Below are 19,836 nucleotides of genomic sequence, written 5' to 3' on the forward strand. Positions count from 1 at the left end.
CTCCTCTTGGTATCTGTTTTGAACTGTATTTCTGTTATGCTGTAATGTCTATTGTATGTACAAGTCCCCTCTATAATTTGTAAAGCGCTGCGGAATATGTTGGCGCTATATAAATAAAAATTATTATTATTATTATATTATGTTTATACTGATTTTGGAGTGTGGCCCATTGGTGACTTGAGGAAATGGGTTGGTGCGTCTTGTTCATTAGAGCAATAGGTTGTAAACTTCTTGATTATGATGTGCACTGTTGACAAAGGAACATCAAGATCTCTGGAAAGAGACTTTGAGATTGTTGTGCTTTTTCAAAGATTTTGGATTTCAATTCCTCTGACATTTCTTTTGGCCTTTTTCTATTCTCCATGCTTAGTGTAGCACACACAGACAAACAATGCAAATATTGAGTCAACTTCACCGCTTCTTATCTGGTTTCAGGTATGATTTTCATATTGCACACACCTGTTACTTGCCACAAGTGAGTTTGAACGACCATCACATGCTTGAAACAAAGTTGTTCATCCACAATTTTGGAAAGGAGCAAACAATTTTGCTGGGCCCATATTTGGGGTTTTGCATGAAATTATGTCCAATGTGCCATGTTTCTGTGTTTTTTGTGTTGTTCCAATACACACAAAGCAAAGGAATTATACAGAAATAATTCATTTTCTGGAACAATTTCAAGGGTGTCAACACTTTCAGCCACGCGTGTATATATATATATATATATATATATATATATATATATATTATAAATTGTAGTGCAGCGGTATCCACTTTGTGCAGTAATGAGGCAGTGACCCAAGAAAAATTCAAAGTAAAGTGACCTGTTGCCATGGGCAACTGCACCTCCGTGTATGCTGAGGGTGCCAGACCTTTTGGCTCCACTTGGCCCTGTGTTGCCTCACACAGGTTGAGCTCTGCAGAGCCTTCTGCTCTGCCTGCTTCCAAGACCAAAACTGACATACCCCACCCTCTGCTGCAGTTTTTTTTTTTTACAAAAGGACCTGTGGCCATTGGCCACATGGAAAGCCCAGGGCCGGGGAGAAAATGGACTGCCCTGCTGCCATCCCGTAGTCCGTTTCAAAAATAAAAGCTCAGAACAGGTTGTCTTAAATCTGTCCTGTACAAGTTAAATATGTATGTTTGCCTATTCCTAAATAGCCTGTCAGATTTGAGTTGGTGATTCTCTGTTTCTAGAATGTGTTCTCACTGGGCTACATAAGAATGGTGTGGGTGTTGGTCTGTAGGTGAAGAATATAGCATGGTTTATACAAATTGCATCCTTCTGCAACAGTTTTTTTTTTTTTTTAAGTGAAACAGAATAATATTTGGGTTGAGCCAAAAACAGAAAAAAAATGCAAAACACCATATTTGCAAGTTCATGGTCGTGTTGATGGAAATTCAAATTAGTCAATAATACTCTGTGCATAATAAATGTACATGAAACTGGCCTCTTGGTTTCTGTACTTTCCCCTAGAATATTTATAGCACAGTCACATCTTTATCAGATAGGAGCAGCCTATACTTGTATGTCACCACTATGTACTGTGTATTTATTAAAAGAAAAGCATTGTGTTCCTAAGCATTTCTCCACAATGTGTAACATGAATGCAGAACAGCTCCTTCAGCTTTATACATTATATGATTCTGATATCTGCAGATAGAGACATCAAAGATTTCCCTGCATTCATTAGGAACAACAGCGATGAACTGTTACAGCTTTGTGAAAAGGTTCTGCAGCTGATACAGATTTTTAAGGCACAAGGGTGATACCGGACAGAATAGGAATGTTGTACCATCTCTTTATATTTAGTTTGCAGCACAATTTATCAACTTTTCAACCTTTTCCCACATATCATGCTTCAAACATAAAGATACCAAATGTAAATTTTTGGTGAAGAATCAACAACAAGTGGAACACAATTGTGAAGTTGAACAAAGTTTTTTGGTTATTTAAAATTTTTGTGGAAATTCAAAAACTGAAAAGTGGGGCGTGCAATATTATTCGGCCCCTTTAAAGTAATACTTTTTGCGCCACCTTTTGCCGAGATTACAGCTGTAAGTCGCTTGGGGTATGTCTCTATCACTTCTGTACATCGAGAGACTGAAATTCTTGCCCATTCTTCCGTGGAAAACAGCTCGAGCTCAGTGAGGTTTGATAGAGATCGTTTGTGAATAGCAGTTTTCAGCTTTTTCCACAGATTCTCGATTGGATTGAGGTCTGGACTTATTTATTTTGAACGGGATGAAATGTGGGCGATTTGAACTTTTATATATTTTTGTTTATATTTTTAAAAACTTTTTTTTACTTTTTACTTGCTTCAATAGTCCCCATGAGAGACTAGAAGATGCGATCATCCGATCGCTTGTGCTACATAGAGCAGGACTGCAGCATCCTAAGAAAGAGACATCAGAAGGGAATTGTCTTGTAGTGAGTGAGAAACGAAGTCATAGCAAAAGGAGAGGAAACCAGAAGGAGTTCTGCCCTGTAAAAGGCTGCCTCCTTTCTGAGGCGCAGGATTCCGGTAGCCAGAACACCGAGGGAGTAAGGATCTCTATGCTTTACTTCAGAGACTGGCAGGACAGTTAATTCCATGTTGGAAGCCCGACCTTATACCCAAGAGGCACGGTGACAACTTGTGGGGGCTGGGGCATGATAGGGTCCCTGTAAAAAGCCTCAGGCCATCAGTCATATGGGTTTGTCCTATCCTATCCATCAGGGGAACAGAGAGAAAGAGACTTAACATCTACAATAGTTGTGAGGACCTCACCAAGAAGCTCAGCAGGGAGGGACTACAACACTCAGGCGCTAGAGGAAGGCTACTGATTTCCACCTGGATAAGAGGACTCTGGATTTGCCTTCAGACCGGCTGGACTCTGCCTGCCCTGTGGTCTGGTGCTCTAGACTGTGGACGCTGAAGCCTTCAGTAAAAAGGTAAAGAGACTGCAACCTTGTGTCCTCGTTCTTCACTACGCCTCACACCATCCACCATCTATACTCGGCGAAGTCCTGGGGACATACTTCACCTGTGGGAAGGTATACCATCTAGCTGCCATAACATCACCCCAGCGGACCCCTAAGCAGCGTCGGTCACCCTGACCGAATACCACAGGTGGCGTCACGAACACTATCCCTTTAAAGACCTTTTCCCCATTTATTAACGGATGTCCCCTAGGGCCACGGACCAGGTCAGCCACCGTGACATTCCCCTTGAGAACTGAAGGGCCCGGATCCGAGTACCCCACTGCCCTACTGGGGGGCGATCCAGGTGGATCGCGATTCCACCTGTGCCTGTTAGGGGCACCTATCAGCTGATCAGATCAGCTGTCATATGCCGGAAAAGGTGTAGGCTCATCGTTGGAGCCCGCACCAAACAGGGGGAGGCGTCCAATGTTGGAAATATCCATCATTGGACGTTGTGATTTTGAGTTTGGACAATTGATTATATAGGATATATTTAGGGTTGTATAGCCAACAGGAAACCGGAACCAACAGACTTTAAGGGGTTAAAGGGAATCTGTCACCAGGTTTTTGCTTTGTAGTCTGAAGACAGAACGAGAAAAGGGTTAAAACACAGATTTCAGCAATGCCTCTCTTGTCAAGCTCAGTTGTTTTGTTTGCTTACAATGATTGCTTTAGCACCAGGATCTTATAATTGCTGGGGCACAGCAGCTCCTGCATGCTAATCCAACTCTGCCCCCTCGTGTGATAGTCATCTCACTGTCCATGGACATTGTATATACAGAGTCTGGGGTGGGAGGGGTTAGTCTCCTCAGCTCTGCTGTATTGCTAAATCTAAAAGCTCTGATTGTGTCAGAACTGCTGCATTCAGTAATCTAAGTGATACATCGCTGGGATTAGTTTCTCTTTGCCTACATCAGACTGCTCTCAGATGAGAAAAAAAAACACAAAACTTGAGCTTGGTTTAAGTTGGTATACATGCAGCACATAAACGCATGATCACATGGGCCATAAAGCATACAAAACCTACAAGAAACAAATGAGCAAAAAACCTGTTGTAACCAAATAAGTAAAAAGCAAAACTGCATTTAAATAACACAGGGTTCTTAGAAATACTGTTGTTGATCAAAAATAGCATAAAAGCCATCCCATTGTCGACAATGTGAACATGCGTTTATGTGCTGCATGTATACCAATTTAAACCAAGCTCAAGTTTTTTGTTTTTTTTATTTCAATTTTTGCATTCTGTGCAAGCCTGGGTGTGGCCTCCCTCTCCTGAGCTGGAAATTACATTTAAAGGATTCTCCAGACTGGAGTCTCCTCCGGGGCCTGGACCTTTTGTCTGCCCTTATTCACACACTGAGGTCAACTATGACACAATGTAAGGTTTTTAATATTAGACAGCATAGGACCGTCCCGATCAGGATCACCTTGTCGACGGTGGGATGGTTTTTATGCTATTTTTGATCAAAAACAGAATTACCGAGAACTCTGTGTTGTTTAAATGCACTTTTCCTTTTAACTTATTTAGTTACATCAGGGTTTTTGCTCATTTGTTTCTTGTAGGTTTTGTATGCTCTCAGATGAGGCTGCAAAACCTGCTGAAATATTCCGTTTAACTTGTTTCTTACCCGACATGCCGACAAGTACAGTGCAAAATATTAAACATGATAAAAATAGTATATATCTAACGTTATCTCAACAGATGCCATCTGTTGACTATCCAATATACATAAGCTCCCACGCAAAAAAATGCATATGTTAATATATACTATTTTAGTGGATTTCTGTAATAGGTTTCTGACAAATTTCATCTGTCAGCAATCAGTAACCCGTAGCCACTCATGTTTAAAAAAAGGTTTACCTTTTATGTTATTTTTATTGAATGGTGCAATATTACACAATAAAATTTGTAATATTAATTAAATATAATGCAATTTAAGAGACGCTATCGGTGGACATACCTATCAAACGTATGATAGCTAGGGGTTCACTCGCTGAACCCCACTGATCCGAACAATGACGGTCTAAAGTTCCTGGAGTGAATAGACTCGTAATGTGCATGCACTTATATGGGTCTGCGTGGCTGATAGAAAAGAAAAAAGTCAGCTCACCACTCAGAAGATTCCATGCAAAAATGTGCAGAATGCACAAACGCGTTTCGGATTGTAATCGTTACTCATTGCAATGAATAAGGATTAAGATCCGAAACCCGTTTGCGCATTCTGCGCATCCTTTTAACCCCATGCGTACTGTTGTGACTTTTATTGATTACCAATAAAGATTTCTAATTTTATTGAAGATGGACACATTGGATTTTCTTCCATTTTTCCTACGTGGCTGATGGTGAGCATTTAAACAACGTACTTTGTTACTCCTTTCCCAGCAATCATGGTGTTCCCATTACACGGCCACTAGCAATCATACGTTTATCACCTATTCTGTGAAATGGTGATAAATGTCGTATATAAGGTCAGCCTCTTGAAAAGAATCTGTAAGCGAGAGACTCACCTGATTTGCAGGTCGATCTTTGAGGTCCTGATCTGGATCCACACCAACTCTGCATGGAGACAAAGAAATAACGGTAAACAAATCAGCATTTCCTTCACAGGCTACATGAGTGGGGTGTGTGCTTCACAGACATCAATTATATTTTAATTTCACATTTCTAAAATACGCCCTGTTCACATCTCTATCACTTTCTGTTCATCCTATAACCACTACTGTAATATAGCGGAGTCTGGCCTACACGCTGGGAAGATCTCATGATATATACATCACACACATAACTCTGATGTTGTAACTGTATACCCATCCACCTGAATACATCTTTTTTTAATTCTCACAAAAAAAAATTACTGCATAGCATGTTTTTTGAAGGATCCATTTATGTTGAAAAGCATAATTGACCCTGTTTTCCAGTACAGCTTACTGATCAGATTTCGCAAAATGACACCCTCTTGGCATGGTCAATATATGTCTTAATACGGTCAGCACACTCGTTGGATGTATGCATACTCTGAGGGTTGTCAGGAGTTTTTTTAGGCGGTCCACTTGAATAAATGGTATCTTCAAACATGCCTGATAGAACCTTCCATTCACTTTGCTATTCATGTGTTCAGCCGTTTGAGTGTTTTATTTCCAATTTATGATTTTAAAAACACTTGGTGTGAAAAAAGAAAGTGCACGTCACTTTGAAGCAGCTACTGAAGGAAAATGCTCCAAACTAAGTGATGTCCAATCAGAAGGCTGCAAAAAGACCACTGGAAAAACTCTTCCAAAATGCTTCAGGAAACAAAACATACCTCCAAAAGCTCCCAAAGAGCTTTTCTTTAAGTGGTTTCCATTATAAAACTCAAGCATCTTGACTGCTCCAAAAAACTCCATGTGCACATACCCTACTGGCAAATGAACCCAGGAGAAACAAAGTCTTACTAAGACCACAACAGAAAAAATGAATATTTACATCTTTGTAACATAAAGAGAGAAAATTAAACAAAGTATATAAGACTCCTAGACTCATCCCAGAAGTACCTGAATGAAAAATGATTATGAATATTACAGAGATTAAAAATGCATAAAGTTTATGAGTAGTTTACAGTGATGTGCTCAGGAGCTCATGCAATTCCTCAAATATAATTATCATCCAGTACTGGAGGTAGACATTCTGAAATTGTTACTCTTGTAAAGAAGTTATTCAGGAGAGTGATGATCTTTATGTTGCCATGATGAGAACTAGAAGACCATATATATACAGTACAGACCAAAGTTTGGACACACCTTCTCATTTAAAGATTTTTCTGTATTTTCATGACTATGAAAATTGTACATTCACACTGAAGGCATCAAAACTATGAATTAACACATGTGGAATTATATACTTAACAAAAAAGTGTGAAACAACTGAAATTAAGACTTATATTCTAGGTTCTTCAAAGTAGCCACCTTTTGCTTTGATGACTGTTTGCACAGCACTGTTGTTGCCTAATGGCATCCTGTGATAATCTAATAACTTTTGCATCAGGGGACTCAAGTGCTCGACGCCTACACTTATATGCATTGCTTTTGTCCCAATGATGCTGTTGCTTTTCAAGAGTCTCCTTTGCCCTTCATTGTCTTCGACGTTGTGCCTTTGCTGCTTTCATTTCATTGTCATATTTTTTAGGAGGAGCCATGTTGGAGTTGATATTTGCTTTTTAACCCCTTTCTGCCATTGGACGTAATATTCCGTTCATGTGGGGTGGGCCTTAATACCCAAGGACGGAATATTACGTCCAGCGCGATCGGCCGCGCTCACGGGGGGAGCGCCGCCGATCGCGGCCGGGTGTCAGCTGCTTATCGCAGCTGACATCCGACACTATGTGCCAGGAGCAGTCACGGACCGCCCCCGGCACATTAACCCCCGGCACACCGCGATCAAAGATGATCGCGATGTGCCGGCGGTGCAGGGAAGCATCGCGCAGGGAGGGGGCTCCCTGCGGGCTTCCCTGAGACCCCCGCAGCAACGCGATGTGATCGCGTTGCTGCGGGGGTCTCCCACCTCCTTCCTGCAGCAAGTCCCGGATCCAAAATGGCCGCGGATCCGGGTCCTGCAGGGAGGGAGGTGGCTTACCAAGTGCCTGCTCAGAGCAGGCACTTGGTAACGCTGCACTGCTCTCAGACAGATCGGTGATCTGCCAGAGTGCTGTGCAAACTGGCAGATCACCGATCTGTATTGTCCCCCCCTGGGACAAAGTAAAAAAGTAAAAAAAAAAAATTTCCAAGTGTGTAAAAAAAAAAAAAAAAAATCCTAAATAATGAAAAAAAAAAAAATATTATTCCCATAAATACATTTCTTTATCTAAATAAAAAAAAACAATAAAAGTACACATATTTAGTATCGTCCCTTCCGTAACAACCCGACCAACACCGTAAGAAAAAAAAAAAAAAAACGAGGCAAAAAACGCTTTATTATCGTACCGCCAAACAAAAAGTGGAATAACACGCGATCAAAAAGACGGATATAAATAAGCATGGTACCGCTGAAAGCGTCATCTTGTCCCGCAAAAAACGAGCCGCCATACAGCAACATCAGCAAAAAAATAAAAAAGTTATAGTCCTCAGAATAAAGCGATGTAAAAATAATTATTTTTTCTATAAAATAGTTTTTATCGTATAAAAGCGCCAAAACATAAAAAAAATGATATAAATGAGGTGTAGCTGTAATCGTACTGACCCGAAGAATAAAACTGCTTTATCAATTTTACCAAACGCGGAACAGTATAAACGCCTCCCCCAAAAGAAATTCATGAATAGCTGGTTTTTGGTCATTCTGCCTCACAAAAATCGGAATAAAAAGCGATCAAAAAATGTCACATGCCCGAAAATGTTACCAATAAAAACGTCAACTCGTCCCGCAAAAAACAAGACCTCACATGACTCTGTGGACCAAAATATGGAAAAATTATAGCTCTCAAAATGTGGTAATGCAAAAAATATTTTTTGCAATAAAAAGCGTCTTTCAGTGTGTGACGGCTGCTAATCATAAAAATCCGCTAAAAAACCCGCTATAAAAGTAAATCAAACCCCCCTTCATCACCCCCTTAGTTAGGAAAAAAGTAAAAAATTAAAAAAATGTATTTATTTCCATTTTGCCATTAGGGTTGGGGCTAGGGTTAGGGGTTAGGGCTAGGGTTAGGGCTAGGGTTAGGGTTGGGGCTAGGGTTAGGGCTAGGGTTAGGGCTAGGGTTGGGGCTAGGGTTAGGGTTAAGGCTACAGTTAGGGTTGGGGCTAAAGTTAGGGTTAGGGTTTGGATTACATTTGCGGTTGGGATTAGGATTAGGGGTGTGTCTGGGTTAGAGGTGTGGTTAGGGTTACCGATGGGATTAGGGTTAGGGGTGTGTTTGGATTAGGGTTTCAGTTAAAATTGGGGGGTTTCCACTGTTTAGGCACATCAGGGGCTCTCCAAACGCGACATGGCGACCGATCTCAATTCCATCCAATTCTGCATTGAAAAAGTAAAACAGTGCTCCTTCCCTTTCGAGCTCTCCCGTGTGCCCAAACAGGAGTTTACCCCAACATATGGGGTATCAGCATACTCAGGACAAATTGGACAACAACTTTTGGGGTCCAATTTCTCCTGTTACCCTTGGGAAAATACAAAACTGGGGGCTAAAAAATAATTTTTGTGGGAAAAAAAGAGATTTTTTATTTTCACGGCTCTGCGTTATAAACTGTAGTGAAACACTTGGGGGCTCAAAGTTCTCAGAACACATCTAGATAAGTTCGTGGGGGGGTCTAGTTTCCAATATGGGGTCACTTGTGGGGGTTTCTACTGTTTAGGTATATGAGGGGCTCTGCAAACGCAATGTGACGCCTGCAGACCATTCCATCTAAGTCTGCATTCCAAATGGCGCTCCTTCCCTTCCGAGCCCTCCCATGCGCCCAAACGCTGGTTCCCCCCACATATGGGGTATCAACGCACTCAGGACAAATTGGACAACAACTTTTGGGGTCCAATTTCTCCTTTTACCCTCGAGAAAATACAAAACTGGGGGCTAAAAAATAATTTTGAGGGGAATTTTTTTTTTTATTTTCACGGCTCTGCGTTATAAACTGTAGTGAAATACTTGGGGGCTCAAAGTTCTCACAACACATCTAGATAAGTTCCTTGGGGGGTCTAGTTTCCAATATGGGGTCACTTGTGGGGGGTTTCTACTGTTTAGGTACATTAGGGGCTCTGCAAACACAATGTGACGCCTGCAGACCATTCCATCTAAGTCTGTATTCCAAATGGCGCTCCTTCCGTTCCGAGCCCTCCCATGCGCCCAAACGCTAGTTCTCCCCCACATATAGGGTAACAGCGCACTCAGGACAAATTGCACAACAACTTTTGGGGTCCAATTTCTCCTGTTACCCTCAGGAAAATACAACACTGGGGGCTAAAAAATTATTTTTGTGGGAAAAAATTTTTGTTTTATTTTTACGGCTCTGCATTATAAACTTCTGTGAAGCTCTTATTGGGTCAAAGTGCTCACCACACATCTAGATAAGTTCCTTAGGGGGTCTACTTTTCAAAATGGTGTCACTTGTGGGGGGTTTCAATGTTTAGGCACATCAGTGGCTCTCCAAACGCAACATGGCGTCCCATCTCAATTCCTGTCAATTTTGCATTGAAAGGTCAAACGGCGCTCCTTCCCTTCCGAGCTCTCCCATGCGCCCAAACAATGGTTTACCCCCACATATGGGGTATCAGAGTACTCAGGGCAAATTGTGCCACAACTTTTGTGGTCCAATTTCTTCTCTTACCATTGGGAAAATAAAAAATTGGGGGCGAAAAGATAATTTTTGTGAAAAAAAATGATTTTTTATTTTTACGGTTCTGCATTATAAACTTCTGTGAAGCACTTGGTGGGTCAAACTGCTCACCACACCTCTAGATAAGTTCCTTAGGGGGTCTACTTCCCAAAATGGTGTCACTTGTGGGGGGTTTCAATGTTTAGGCACATCAGTGGCTCTCCAAACGCAACATGGCGTCCCATCTCAATTCCAGTCAATTTTGCATTGAAAAGTCAAATGGCGCTCCTTCCCTTCCGAGCTCTGCCATGCGCCCAAACTGTGGTTAGCCCCCACATATGGGGTATCAGCGTACTCAGGACAAATTGTACAACAACTTTTGGGGTCCATTTTCTCCTGTTACCCTTGGTAAAATAAAACAAATTGGAGCTGAAGTAAATTTTTTGTGAAAAAAAGTTAAATGTTAATTTTTATTTAAACATTCCAAAAATTCCTGTGAAGCACCTGAAGGGTTAATAAACTTCTTGAATGTGGTTTTGAGAACCTTGAGGGGTGCAGTTTTTAGAATGGTGTCACACTTGGGTATTTTCTATCATATAGACCCCTCAAAATGACTTCAAATGAGATGTGGTCCCTAAAATAAAATGGTGTTGTAAAAATGAGAAATTGCTGGTCAACTTTTAACCCTTATAACTCCCTAACAAAAAAAATTTTGGTTCCAAAATTGTGCTGATGTAAAGTAGACATGTGGGAAATGTTACTTATTAAGTATTTTGTGTGACATATCTCTGTGATTTAATTGCATAAAAATTCAAATTTGGAAAATTGCGAAATTTTCAAAATTTTCGCCAAATTTCCGTTTTTTTCACAAATAAACGCAGGTAATATCAAAGAAATTTTACCACTATCATGAAGTACAATATGTCACGAGAAAACAGTGTCAGAATCACTTGGATCCGTTGAAGCGTTCCAGAGTTATAACCTCATAAAGGGACAGTGGTCAGAATTGTAAAAATTGGCCCGGTCCATAACGTGCAAACCACCCTTGGGGGTAAAGGGGTTAAAGAGGTTTTCCCACGAACAATAGTTAATTTTAAAAATTGTCTGTGTCTGACCGTGTACCGAACATACCACAGCTCCTGGGCAGGGGAGGAAGCAAAAGACAAAACTGACATTATAGCAGGAGATCGCAGAGGATACATTTTGTGTGGTAAAATATTTTTTAAAAACAGTGAAATATTTTACCTCACAAAATGAATCCACTGTGATCCCCTGCTGTATGTTAGGGGTCGAGTTCCCGCTTCTGCACTGGAGGAATCTCGAGCTACTTCCGCTGCGGTCTCCCATTCTTGTCCAGCCGCAGTGGAGCCTGCTCAGCAAGGACGTCGGTCCCAGCGTCTTGCTCATTCTCACTCTGTTCAGAGAGTTAGTGCTGCTTCTCCAGTCTCTGCCATTAAAGTCAGTACTGGTCAGCAGCGAGCGGACTTCTCTGGGACTAAGTCCTTGTCTGCATGTACTGAGCATGCCCAGCGTAAGGTCTCCCGTTGGAGATCGAGGGTCATGTGCTCAGGCTCTGCAGCACATTCCATTGGTCCTCTTGGCAGGTCCTAGAAGGGCAAAAGTGCTGTGGCCACTTCCTGTGCTGCTCCTATATAAACTGCGCATGACCGCACGGCCATGCGCTAGTATTGTCTAACAATTGTTGATGTGTGTATGTTGTGAGTGCAAGTCGTCCTTTGAAATCCCTTCCCTATTGAATGTCTGTTCGCGGAAGGTGTATGGCTGCTACCTAGCGCCCGACTTAGCCTACAGCACTAGACACACATCTCAGCGTCCTGTAGCTGTGCCTGCCAGTACGGCGCCGTGCGCCTGCCTTGCGCTTTCCATACCCGAGTCTGGGTGGTTAGTGGCGTCCGTTAGTGCGGCATCGCTCGCACTCTTGTGCACTTATACTTCTTAAAGTTCTCTACACACCCAGTTGCGGTGTTACGCCAGCAAGGGTCTAATCGGGCTCCAATCCCTTCTGGGGTTAAGTCCGCTGACCACTTGCTCGCGCACTAGTGCGGTACTGCGGTCCTGTGGATTAACAGGATCGCTTTCTTCACGCTGGGTGAGGTTTAACCCACGCGTGTATCCTTTAGTGTACCGCCATATTGTCCGTCTTGCTAGCTGCAGGGTCTTTTACCTGCACGGTGGACCTCGGACTGCGAACGCACCTAGTTTCGTACCATCTATACATGGTGCGTTCCGCCAGTCCTTAACATAATACTAGCGCCAAGGTCTGGCTAGTATGGCGGACATTCAGCAATCTTTGCGGTATATCCAGCAGTTGGAGGGTAGGTTGAAGGTTCTCGAGAACTCAACCTCAGCTGTGGATGTTACCGCAGTTGCTGTAAAGGCTGCTGGCGTGGCGGCAGCAACCTTGTCCACTGCCACCCCTGTTCCGACATTATCCCGCCTCCCGTTGCCAGAAAAATTTTCTGGGGATTGCAAAACTTGTAGGGGATTCGTGAGTCAGTGCTCTATCCACCTCGAGCTCCTGGCTGCACGTTTTCCTACAGAGCGGGCTAAGGTGGGATTTATTGTCTCGCTGTTGTCGGACAGGGCGTTGGAGTGGGCTACGCCGCTGTGGGAGCGTGATGATCATGTGGTGCAGAGTGCTCCGTTGTTTCTGGGCACGCTGAAAAAGGTCTTTCTAGGACCTCAACTCACCCATGATACAGCGCTCCAACTACTGGCATTAACTCAGGGTGAGTCCTTGGTCAGCCATTTTTCCGTCCGATTCCGTACGTTAGCTTCCGAGCTGGAGTGGTCGGATAAAGCCCTTATCCCCATATTCTGGAGGGGCCTGGCTGACCATGTTAAGGACGCTCTGGCCACTAGGGAGATTCCTGCCACACTGGAGGAGTTAATATCTATTTCTACTCGTATAGACCTCCGTTTTAACGAGCGGAGGTTGGAACGAGCCCAGTGTAGGCAGAGGTTTCGGCTGGCTCCTACCTTCGCCAAACCTTTGAAATCTCCAGTCCAGACATCTGAGTCACATGAGACCTTGGAGGTGACACGAGCGGGATCCAAGTCTCAGTCCGCTCGTGCACATAAGGTTCGTCATGTTCGCCAGCAGTCAGGACGTCTTGCCTCCAAGAGTCCTCAGCGGTCGGGGAAACGTCAGCGTCTAGTGGCAGTTGGAGGAGGTACACTAGACACGGCGACGTTTGCCTCAAAGTTGTCCTTCAAGGGGACAATTACCATAGGCCCATCCACTCTCACGGTCGAGCTATGCTTGGACTCTGGGGCAGAGGGTAACTTTATGTCCTCCGCCTTTGCCCAGCGTCACGCAATACCCTTGGTGATGCTCGCCCAGCCAGTGACCGTTCGAGTGGTAAATGGGTCAACACTACCTTCACAGATTACTCACCAAACCATTCCTTTCACCCTATCTGTGTCTCCATCACATCAGGAGATAATCTCCCTATTAGTCATTCCTGAGGGAATTGATGAGGTCCTGTTGGGGATGCCATGGCTTCGCTACCATTCTCCTCATATTGAGTGGTCCTCTGGGAGAATTTTGGGATGGAGTAAATCCTGTGAGGGTAGATGTCAGAGGGAGTGCGTTCAGGTTGCTTCTACACAGGTACCCGCAGATCTTTCCTCTCTCCCCAAGCACTATTGGTCCCATGCAGACGTGTTCTCCAAAAGAGCTGCGGAGACCCTTCCGCCTCACCGCCCCTATGACTGTCCTATTGACCTCTTGCCTGGTGCTGAGCCTCCCCGGGGTCGAGTCTACCCGTTATCTCTCCCGGAGACGGAGGCAATGTCCCAGTATATTCAGGAGAATCTGGCAAGAGGATTCATTAGGAAGTCAGTGTCACCGGCAGGGGCTGGGTTCTTCTTCGTACAGAAGAAGACTGGAGACTTACGTCCATGCATAGACTACAGGGGTCTTAACGCAATTACCGTTAAGAACAAGTACCCATTACCCCTGATATCTGAGCTCTTTGATAGGCTACGGGGAGCAAAGGTATTTACAAAGTTAGATCTGCGGGGTGCTTACAACCTGATTCGCATCCGTGAGGGGGATGAATGGAAGACGGCTTTTAACACCAGGGATGGGCACTATGAATATCTAGTGATGCCCTTTGGGCTCTGTAATGCCCCAGCCGTTTTCCAAGACTTTGTGAACGACATCTTTCGGGATATGCTCACCACCTCGGTCGTAGTCTATCTGGATGACATTCTCATCTACTCTCCAGATATAGACTCCCATCGGAGAGATGTTCGCAAAGTCTTCGACCTCTTACGGGCAAACTCCCTCTACGCTAAGTTGGAGAAGTGTGTGTTTGAGCAGGAGTCCTTGCCTTTCCTTGGATATATCATTTCTGCCCAGGGTTTGGCTATGGATCCTGCCAAGCTACAGGCTGTAATGGACTGGCAGGAACCCCATTCTCTTAAAGCGGTGCAGCGCTTTATGGGGTTCATTAATTATTATCGCCAGTTCATTCCACACTTCTCAACTTTGGTAGCTCCCTTGGTCGCCCTCACCAAGAAGGGAGCAAATCCCAAGTTGTGGTCAGAGGAGGTCTCCAAGGCCTTTCTCTCGATTAAGTCACACTTCGCTAGCGCTCCCATCCTACATCGCCCCGATGTAGATAAACCATTCATCTTGGAGGTGGATGCCTCATCCGTTGGTGCTGGAGCAGTCCTTTTCCAAAAGGATGCTCAAGGTCGGAAGCATCCTTGCTTCTTCTTCTCCAAGACCTTCACACCAGCGGAGAGGAATTATTCCATCGGGGACAGGGAGTTGCTAGCTATGAAGTTGGCTTTTTCAGAGTGGAGACACCTCTTGGAGGGAGCTCGCTTTCCCTTCCAAGTCTTCACTGACCACAAGAACTTGGTGTATATACAGACGGCCCAGCGGCTGAATTCTCGCCAGGCTAGATGGTCCCTGTTCTTCTCCCGGTTCCATTTTACTCTCCATTTTCTCTCCGGGGAGAAGAACGTTCGTGCCGACGCTCTCTCCCGCTCCGTAGTGTCATCTGAGGAGGAGGAGGAGGAGCCTCGGCTTATTGTCCCTTCTGAGAGCCTGAGAACTGTAGCTCCGGTTTCGCTAGAGTCTGTGCCCCCGGGCAAGACTTTCGTGCCAGCTAACTTGCGACCGGAGGTTCTCTCTTGGGCTCACTCCTCCAGAGTGGGGGGGCATTTTGGGACAAAGAGGACATCAGAGCTTTTGGCGAGAACATACTGGTGGCCGCATATGGCCCGAGATGTCAGGGACTACATTCAGGCGTGCGTTTCTTGCGCCCAGAATCGGTCTCCTCGGCAACGGCCTGCTGGGTTGCTTTACCCTCTACCGGTGGCAGACAGGCCCTGGGAGATGGTCGGAATGGACTTTGTGGTGGGTCTACCCAAGTCGCGTGGCTGCTCCATTATTTGGGTTGTCACTGACCATTTCTCTAAGATGGTGCATTTGGTGCCGCTTCCTCGGTTACCCTCAGCACGGGCCTTGGCGGTGTTGTTCGTTAAACACGTTTTCCGTTTGCATGGTATGCCTGATAAGATTGTCAGCGATCGGGGTCCCCAGTTCGCATCTCGGTTTTGGAGAGAGCTCTGCCGTTTACTCAGCATAGAGTTAAACCTCTCCTCTGCTTACCATCCCGAGACGAATGGGTTGGTGGAGAGAACCAACCAGACTCTGGTGACATATTTGCGACATTTCGTCTCTGCTAGGCAGGATGACTGGGCATCTTTGCTACCTTGGGCGGAATTTGCCCTGAACAACGCCGTAGCCGATTCCACTGGTCAAACTCCTTTTCTCCTTAATTACGGCCAGCATCCGCGTGTCCCTGTGCCCATGCCCGTGTCCTCCACCGATTCTAGGGTGGCAGACTGGGCGGTGGAGGCACGTGACATCTGGGACCGCACACAGGATGCTATCCGGGCCTCCAAGGAGAGAATGAGGGTTTCGGCTGATACACACCGGCGCCCCGCTCCGGTCTTTGCTCCCGGCGACTTAGTGTGGCTCTCCGCCCGTAACATCAGGCTGCGAGTTGAGTCCACTAAGTTTGCTCCTCGCTACATTGGCCCGTTTAAAGTTCTGGAACAGGTCAACCCTGTGGTTTACCGTTTGGCCATTCCTCCACGCCTTGGTATCACCGATACCTTTCACGTTTCCCTCTTAAAGCCCGTTCGCTTGTCTCGGTTTTCTGAGTCTTCTGCTGGGACATCGGGTTCATCCACGGATGAATTTGAGGTGAATGCTATTGTGGGAAGCAAGGTGGTACGTGGCAAAAAATTTTATTTGGTGGATTGGAAGGGTCATGGTCCAGAGGATAGAACCTGGGAGCCTGTGGAGCACATTCGGGCTCCGCAGCTCATTGCTGCCTTTGAACGTAGCGAGGCCCAAGGAGGGGGGGGGCCCTAGGAGGGGGGGTAATGTTAGGGGTCGAGTTCCCGCTTCTGCACTGGAGGAATCTCGAGCTACTTCCGCTGCGGTCTCCCATTCTTGTCCAGCCGCAGTGGAGCCTGCTCAGCAAGGACGTCGGTCCCAGCGTCTTGCTCATTCTCACTCTGTTCAGAGAGTTAGTGCTGCTTCTCCAGTCTCTGCCATTAAAGTCAGTACTGGTCAGCAGCGAGCGGACTTCTCTGGGACTAAGTCCTTGTCTGCATGTACTGAGCATGCCCAGCGTAAGGTCTCCCGTTGGAGATCGAGGGTCATGTGCTCAGGCTCTGCAGCACATTCCATTGGTCCTCTTGGCAGGTCCTAGAAGGGCAAAAGTGCTGTGGCCACTTCCTGTGCTGCTCCTATATAAACTGCGCATGACCGCACGGCCATGCGCTAGTATTGTCTAACAATTGTTGATGTGTGTATGTTGTGAGTGCAAGTCGTCCTTTGAAATCCCTTCCCTATTGAATGTCTGTTCGCGGAAGGTGTATGGCTGCTACCTAGCGCCCGACTTAGCCTACAGCACTAGACACACATCTCAGCGTCCTGTAGCTGTGCCTGCCAGTACGGCGCCGTGCGCCTGCCTTGCGCTTTCCATACCCGAGTCTGGGTGGTTAGTGGCGTCCGTTAGTGCGGCATCGCTCGCACTCTTGTGCACTTATACTTCTTAAAGTTCTCTACACACCCAGTTGCGGTGTTACGCCAGCAAGGGTCTAATCGGGCTCCAATCCCTTCTGGGGTTAAGTCCGCTGACCACTTGCTCGCGCACTAGTGCGGTACTGCGGTCCTGTGGATTAACAGGATCGCTTTCTTCACGCTGGGTGAGGTTTAACCCACGCGTGTATCCTTTAGTGTACCGCCATATTGTCCGTCTTGCTAGCTGCAGGGTCTTTTACCTGCACGGTGGACCTCGGACTGCGAACGCACCTAGTTTCGTACCATCTATACATGGTGCGTTCCGCCAGTCCTTAACACTGTAATGTATTATCTTTTGCTTCCTCCCCTGCCCAGGAGATGTGGTATGCTCTGCACAAGGTCAGACACACTCACCCCTGTGTCTGACCGTGTACAGAACATACCACAGCTCCTGAGCAGGGGAGGAAGCAAAAGACAATACTGACATTACAGCAGGAGATCACAGAGGATACATTTTGTGAGGTAAAATTTTTTTTATAAACAGTCAGAGAAATATTTTGCCACACAAAATGAATCCTCTGTGATCACCTGCGGTAATGTCAGGATTATCTTTTGCTTCCTCCCATGTCCAGGAGCTGTGTTATGCTCCGTACACGGTCAGAGACAGTCAATTTTTAAAATGAACTTTTTTACGTGGGAAAACCCCTTTAATGTGACCGGTTTCCTCTGCCTGTAGAAACATCATGCATCTGTCACCGGGATCAGCTGAATGATTCACTGCACCTGCACGTAATTCGCGAAGGCGCAGTAAATCAGACTCCCGCCATCTTTGTGCAGACAGATAGTGGCGGTCACATTAAAACTGTGCATGTCCTCCTCCTGTACAAAGATGGTGGTCAGTGAATCATTCAGCTGATCCCGGTGGTGGCGTGTTCGCGACGGTGTTTCACTGGTGGTACCACGCAAGAGGTTGCATGAGTGTGTGTGTGAATGTGAGTGTGAATGTGAGAGTATGAATGGGAGTGTGAATGTGTGTGTGGTGCGTACGGCGTATAGAGTGTGTGTGGTGCGACGGTGTTCTGCTGGAGATACCATGCAATAGGTTTGTACCAGCAGCAGTTTCCATATTGAGACACCCATCACTTGGGTGTCCCAATATGGGGGTCGTGAACTTCCTCCGCTTGGAATTCTGGGATACGGTGACATCTAGACAGAACAGGAAATTAAAACATTACAAGGCAATTATATAAATAGATACTGGCACTCAACAAACCTCTATTGATATAAATGGTATAAATGTATTATATAAAAATTAAACTAGACATTTTTTCCAACTTTTCCCATTCTGTTTTGTATCTTTCATTTTATGAGATATAGGTATCTCGTAGATATGCCTTTGTTTATATTTTCATTTTTTTCTCCACTTTTCTTCCATTATTTTTTGTTTCTATTGCTGTGTCGTTCTATAAATATCATTCTTATTTAATAAATCTATATAATACATATGTCTATGGGACTTCCGGAGATATTAAAGTACAGCAGTCAGCTACTTCAGTCAGTCCCACAGACAATGGGGCACTTGGGACAAGTTCTAGGGATCATATGTGGGTCCCAGCGGTCAGCAAGTCATCACAGTTTTTAACAATACATTTTTAAATGACTACAGCAAAAAGGCATGTCAGGCATCTTTGTCAGTTTTCTTACATTATTGCATTTAGAGTATTTAGATTGTGTGTTGATTTCTGTATTGGGGCTAGATCCAAAGATTTTTTTAAATAAATGGAATAAACAAATATATTTTTATGCCATTGTTCAACAAATATACAGTTCTGCTGAGTTTTCAGTGTTTACTTTGATTCCTATCATGTTGTGATATCATGCTGAGTTGTACCAAATGCACACCCAGCTTTGCTAGATCTGTAAGTAGCCCAATAAAAGAATACATAGTGACTGCTTAGCCCTATGTAGAATGCCATATCTCCTGGTGTGCTTACACTATTTGATTTTGGGGTTTTTTTTTGTTTTTTTTTGCAAAATTGATATATGAGTGTTTCTGTGTTACATTTATAAATAAAAGAAATCACCAAAAATTGTATGGAATCAGAAAAAGAAACGGAAACATGAAAATAAATTGAGAAAACACCTCTTAAACACTTGTATATAAATAAATCTGGAGTGTTAAAGATAAAAAAAAACCTCAGTGCTTAGTTGTATATCGCCCCCTCAACACCTCATTTATGATGTGCTCTCCGGTTGACCCAGAAAGATCTTTTTCCTTAGGTAGAATTAATCTAGTTCCTCTCCAGCACTTTGCCAACTGGCTGCAGGTTGTGACTGATTATGTGTAAAAGGCTTGTGATGGGTTTATTATTGACATTGCTGAGAAAACACAACTCATTTTGTGTGCTAATTTAACAAAACAGCAGTACTTGATGTGAAAAGCTATTGATTTAGACAAGCATGAGGAGGCCCAATTTCTCTTTGAGTTTAAATTTGCTCTAACATTTCCATGTGGAATGTA

The 19,836-nt window shown here is 44.6% G+C and overlaps 1 protein-coding gene across 1 annotated transcript in view; it reads right to left on the reverse strand.

Moving 5' to 3' along the window:
- SLC9A9 (solute carrier family 9 member A9) overlaps window positions 1-19,836 on the reverse strand; it is a 1,444,260-nt gene that overhangs the window by 374,160 nt on the left and 1,050,264 nt on the right. The window contains exon 13 of the mRNA XM_069768082.1: window positions 5,474-5,522. Coding sequence (XP_069624183.1) covers window positions 5,474-5,522 — 49 coding nt within the window. The remainder of the gene's footprint in view (window positions 1-5,473; window positions 5,523-19,836) is intronic.

Source organism: Ranitomeya imitator, chromosome 5 (genome assembly GCF_032444005.1).
Source record: "Ranitomeya imitator isolate aRanImi1 chromosome 5, aRanImi1.pri, whole genome shotgun sequence".
NCBI classification, from domain to species: Eukaryota; Metazoa; Chordata; class Amphibia; order Anura; family Dendrobatidae; genus Ranitomeya; species Ranitomeya imitator.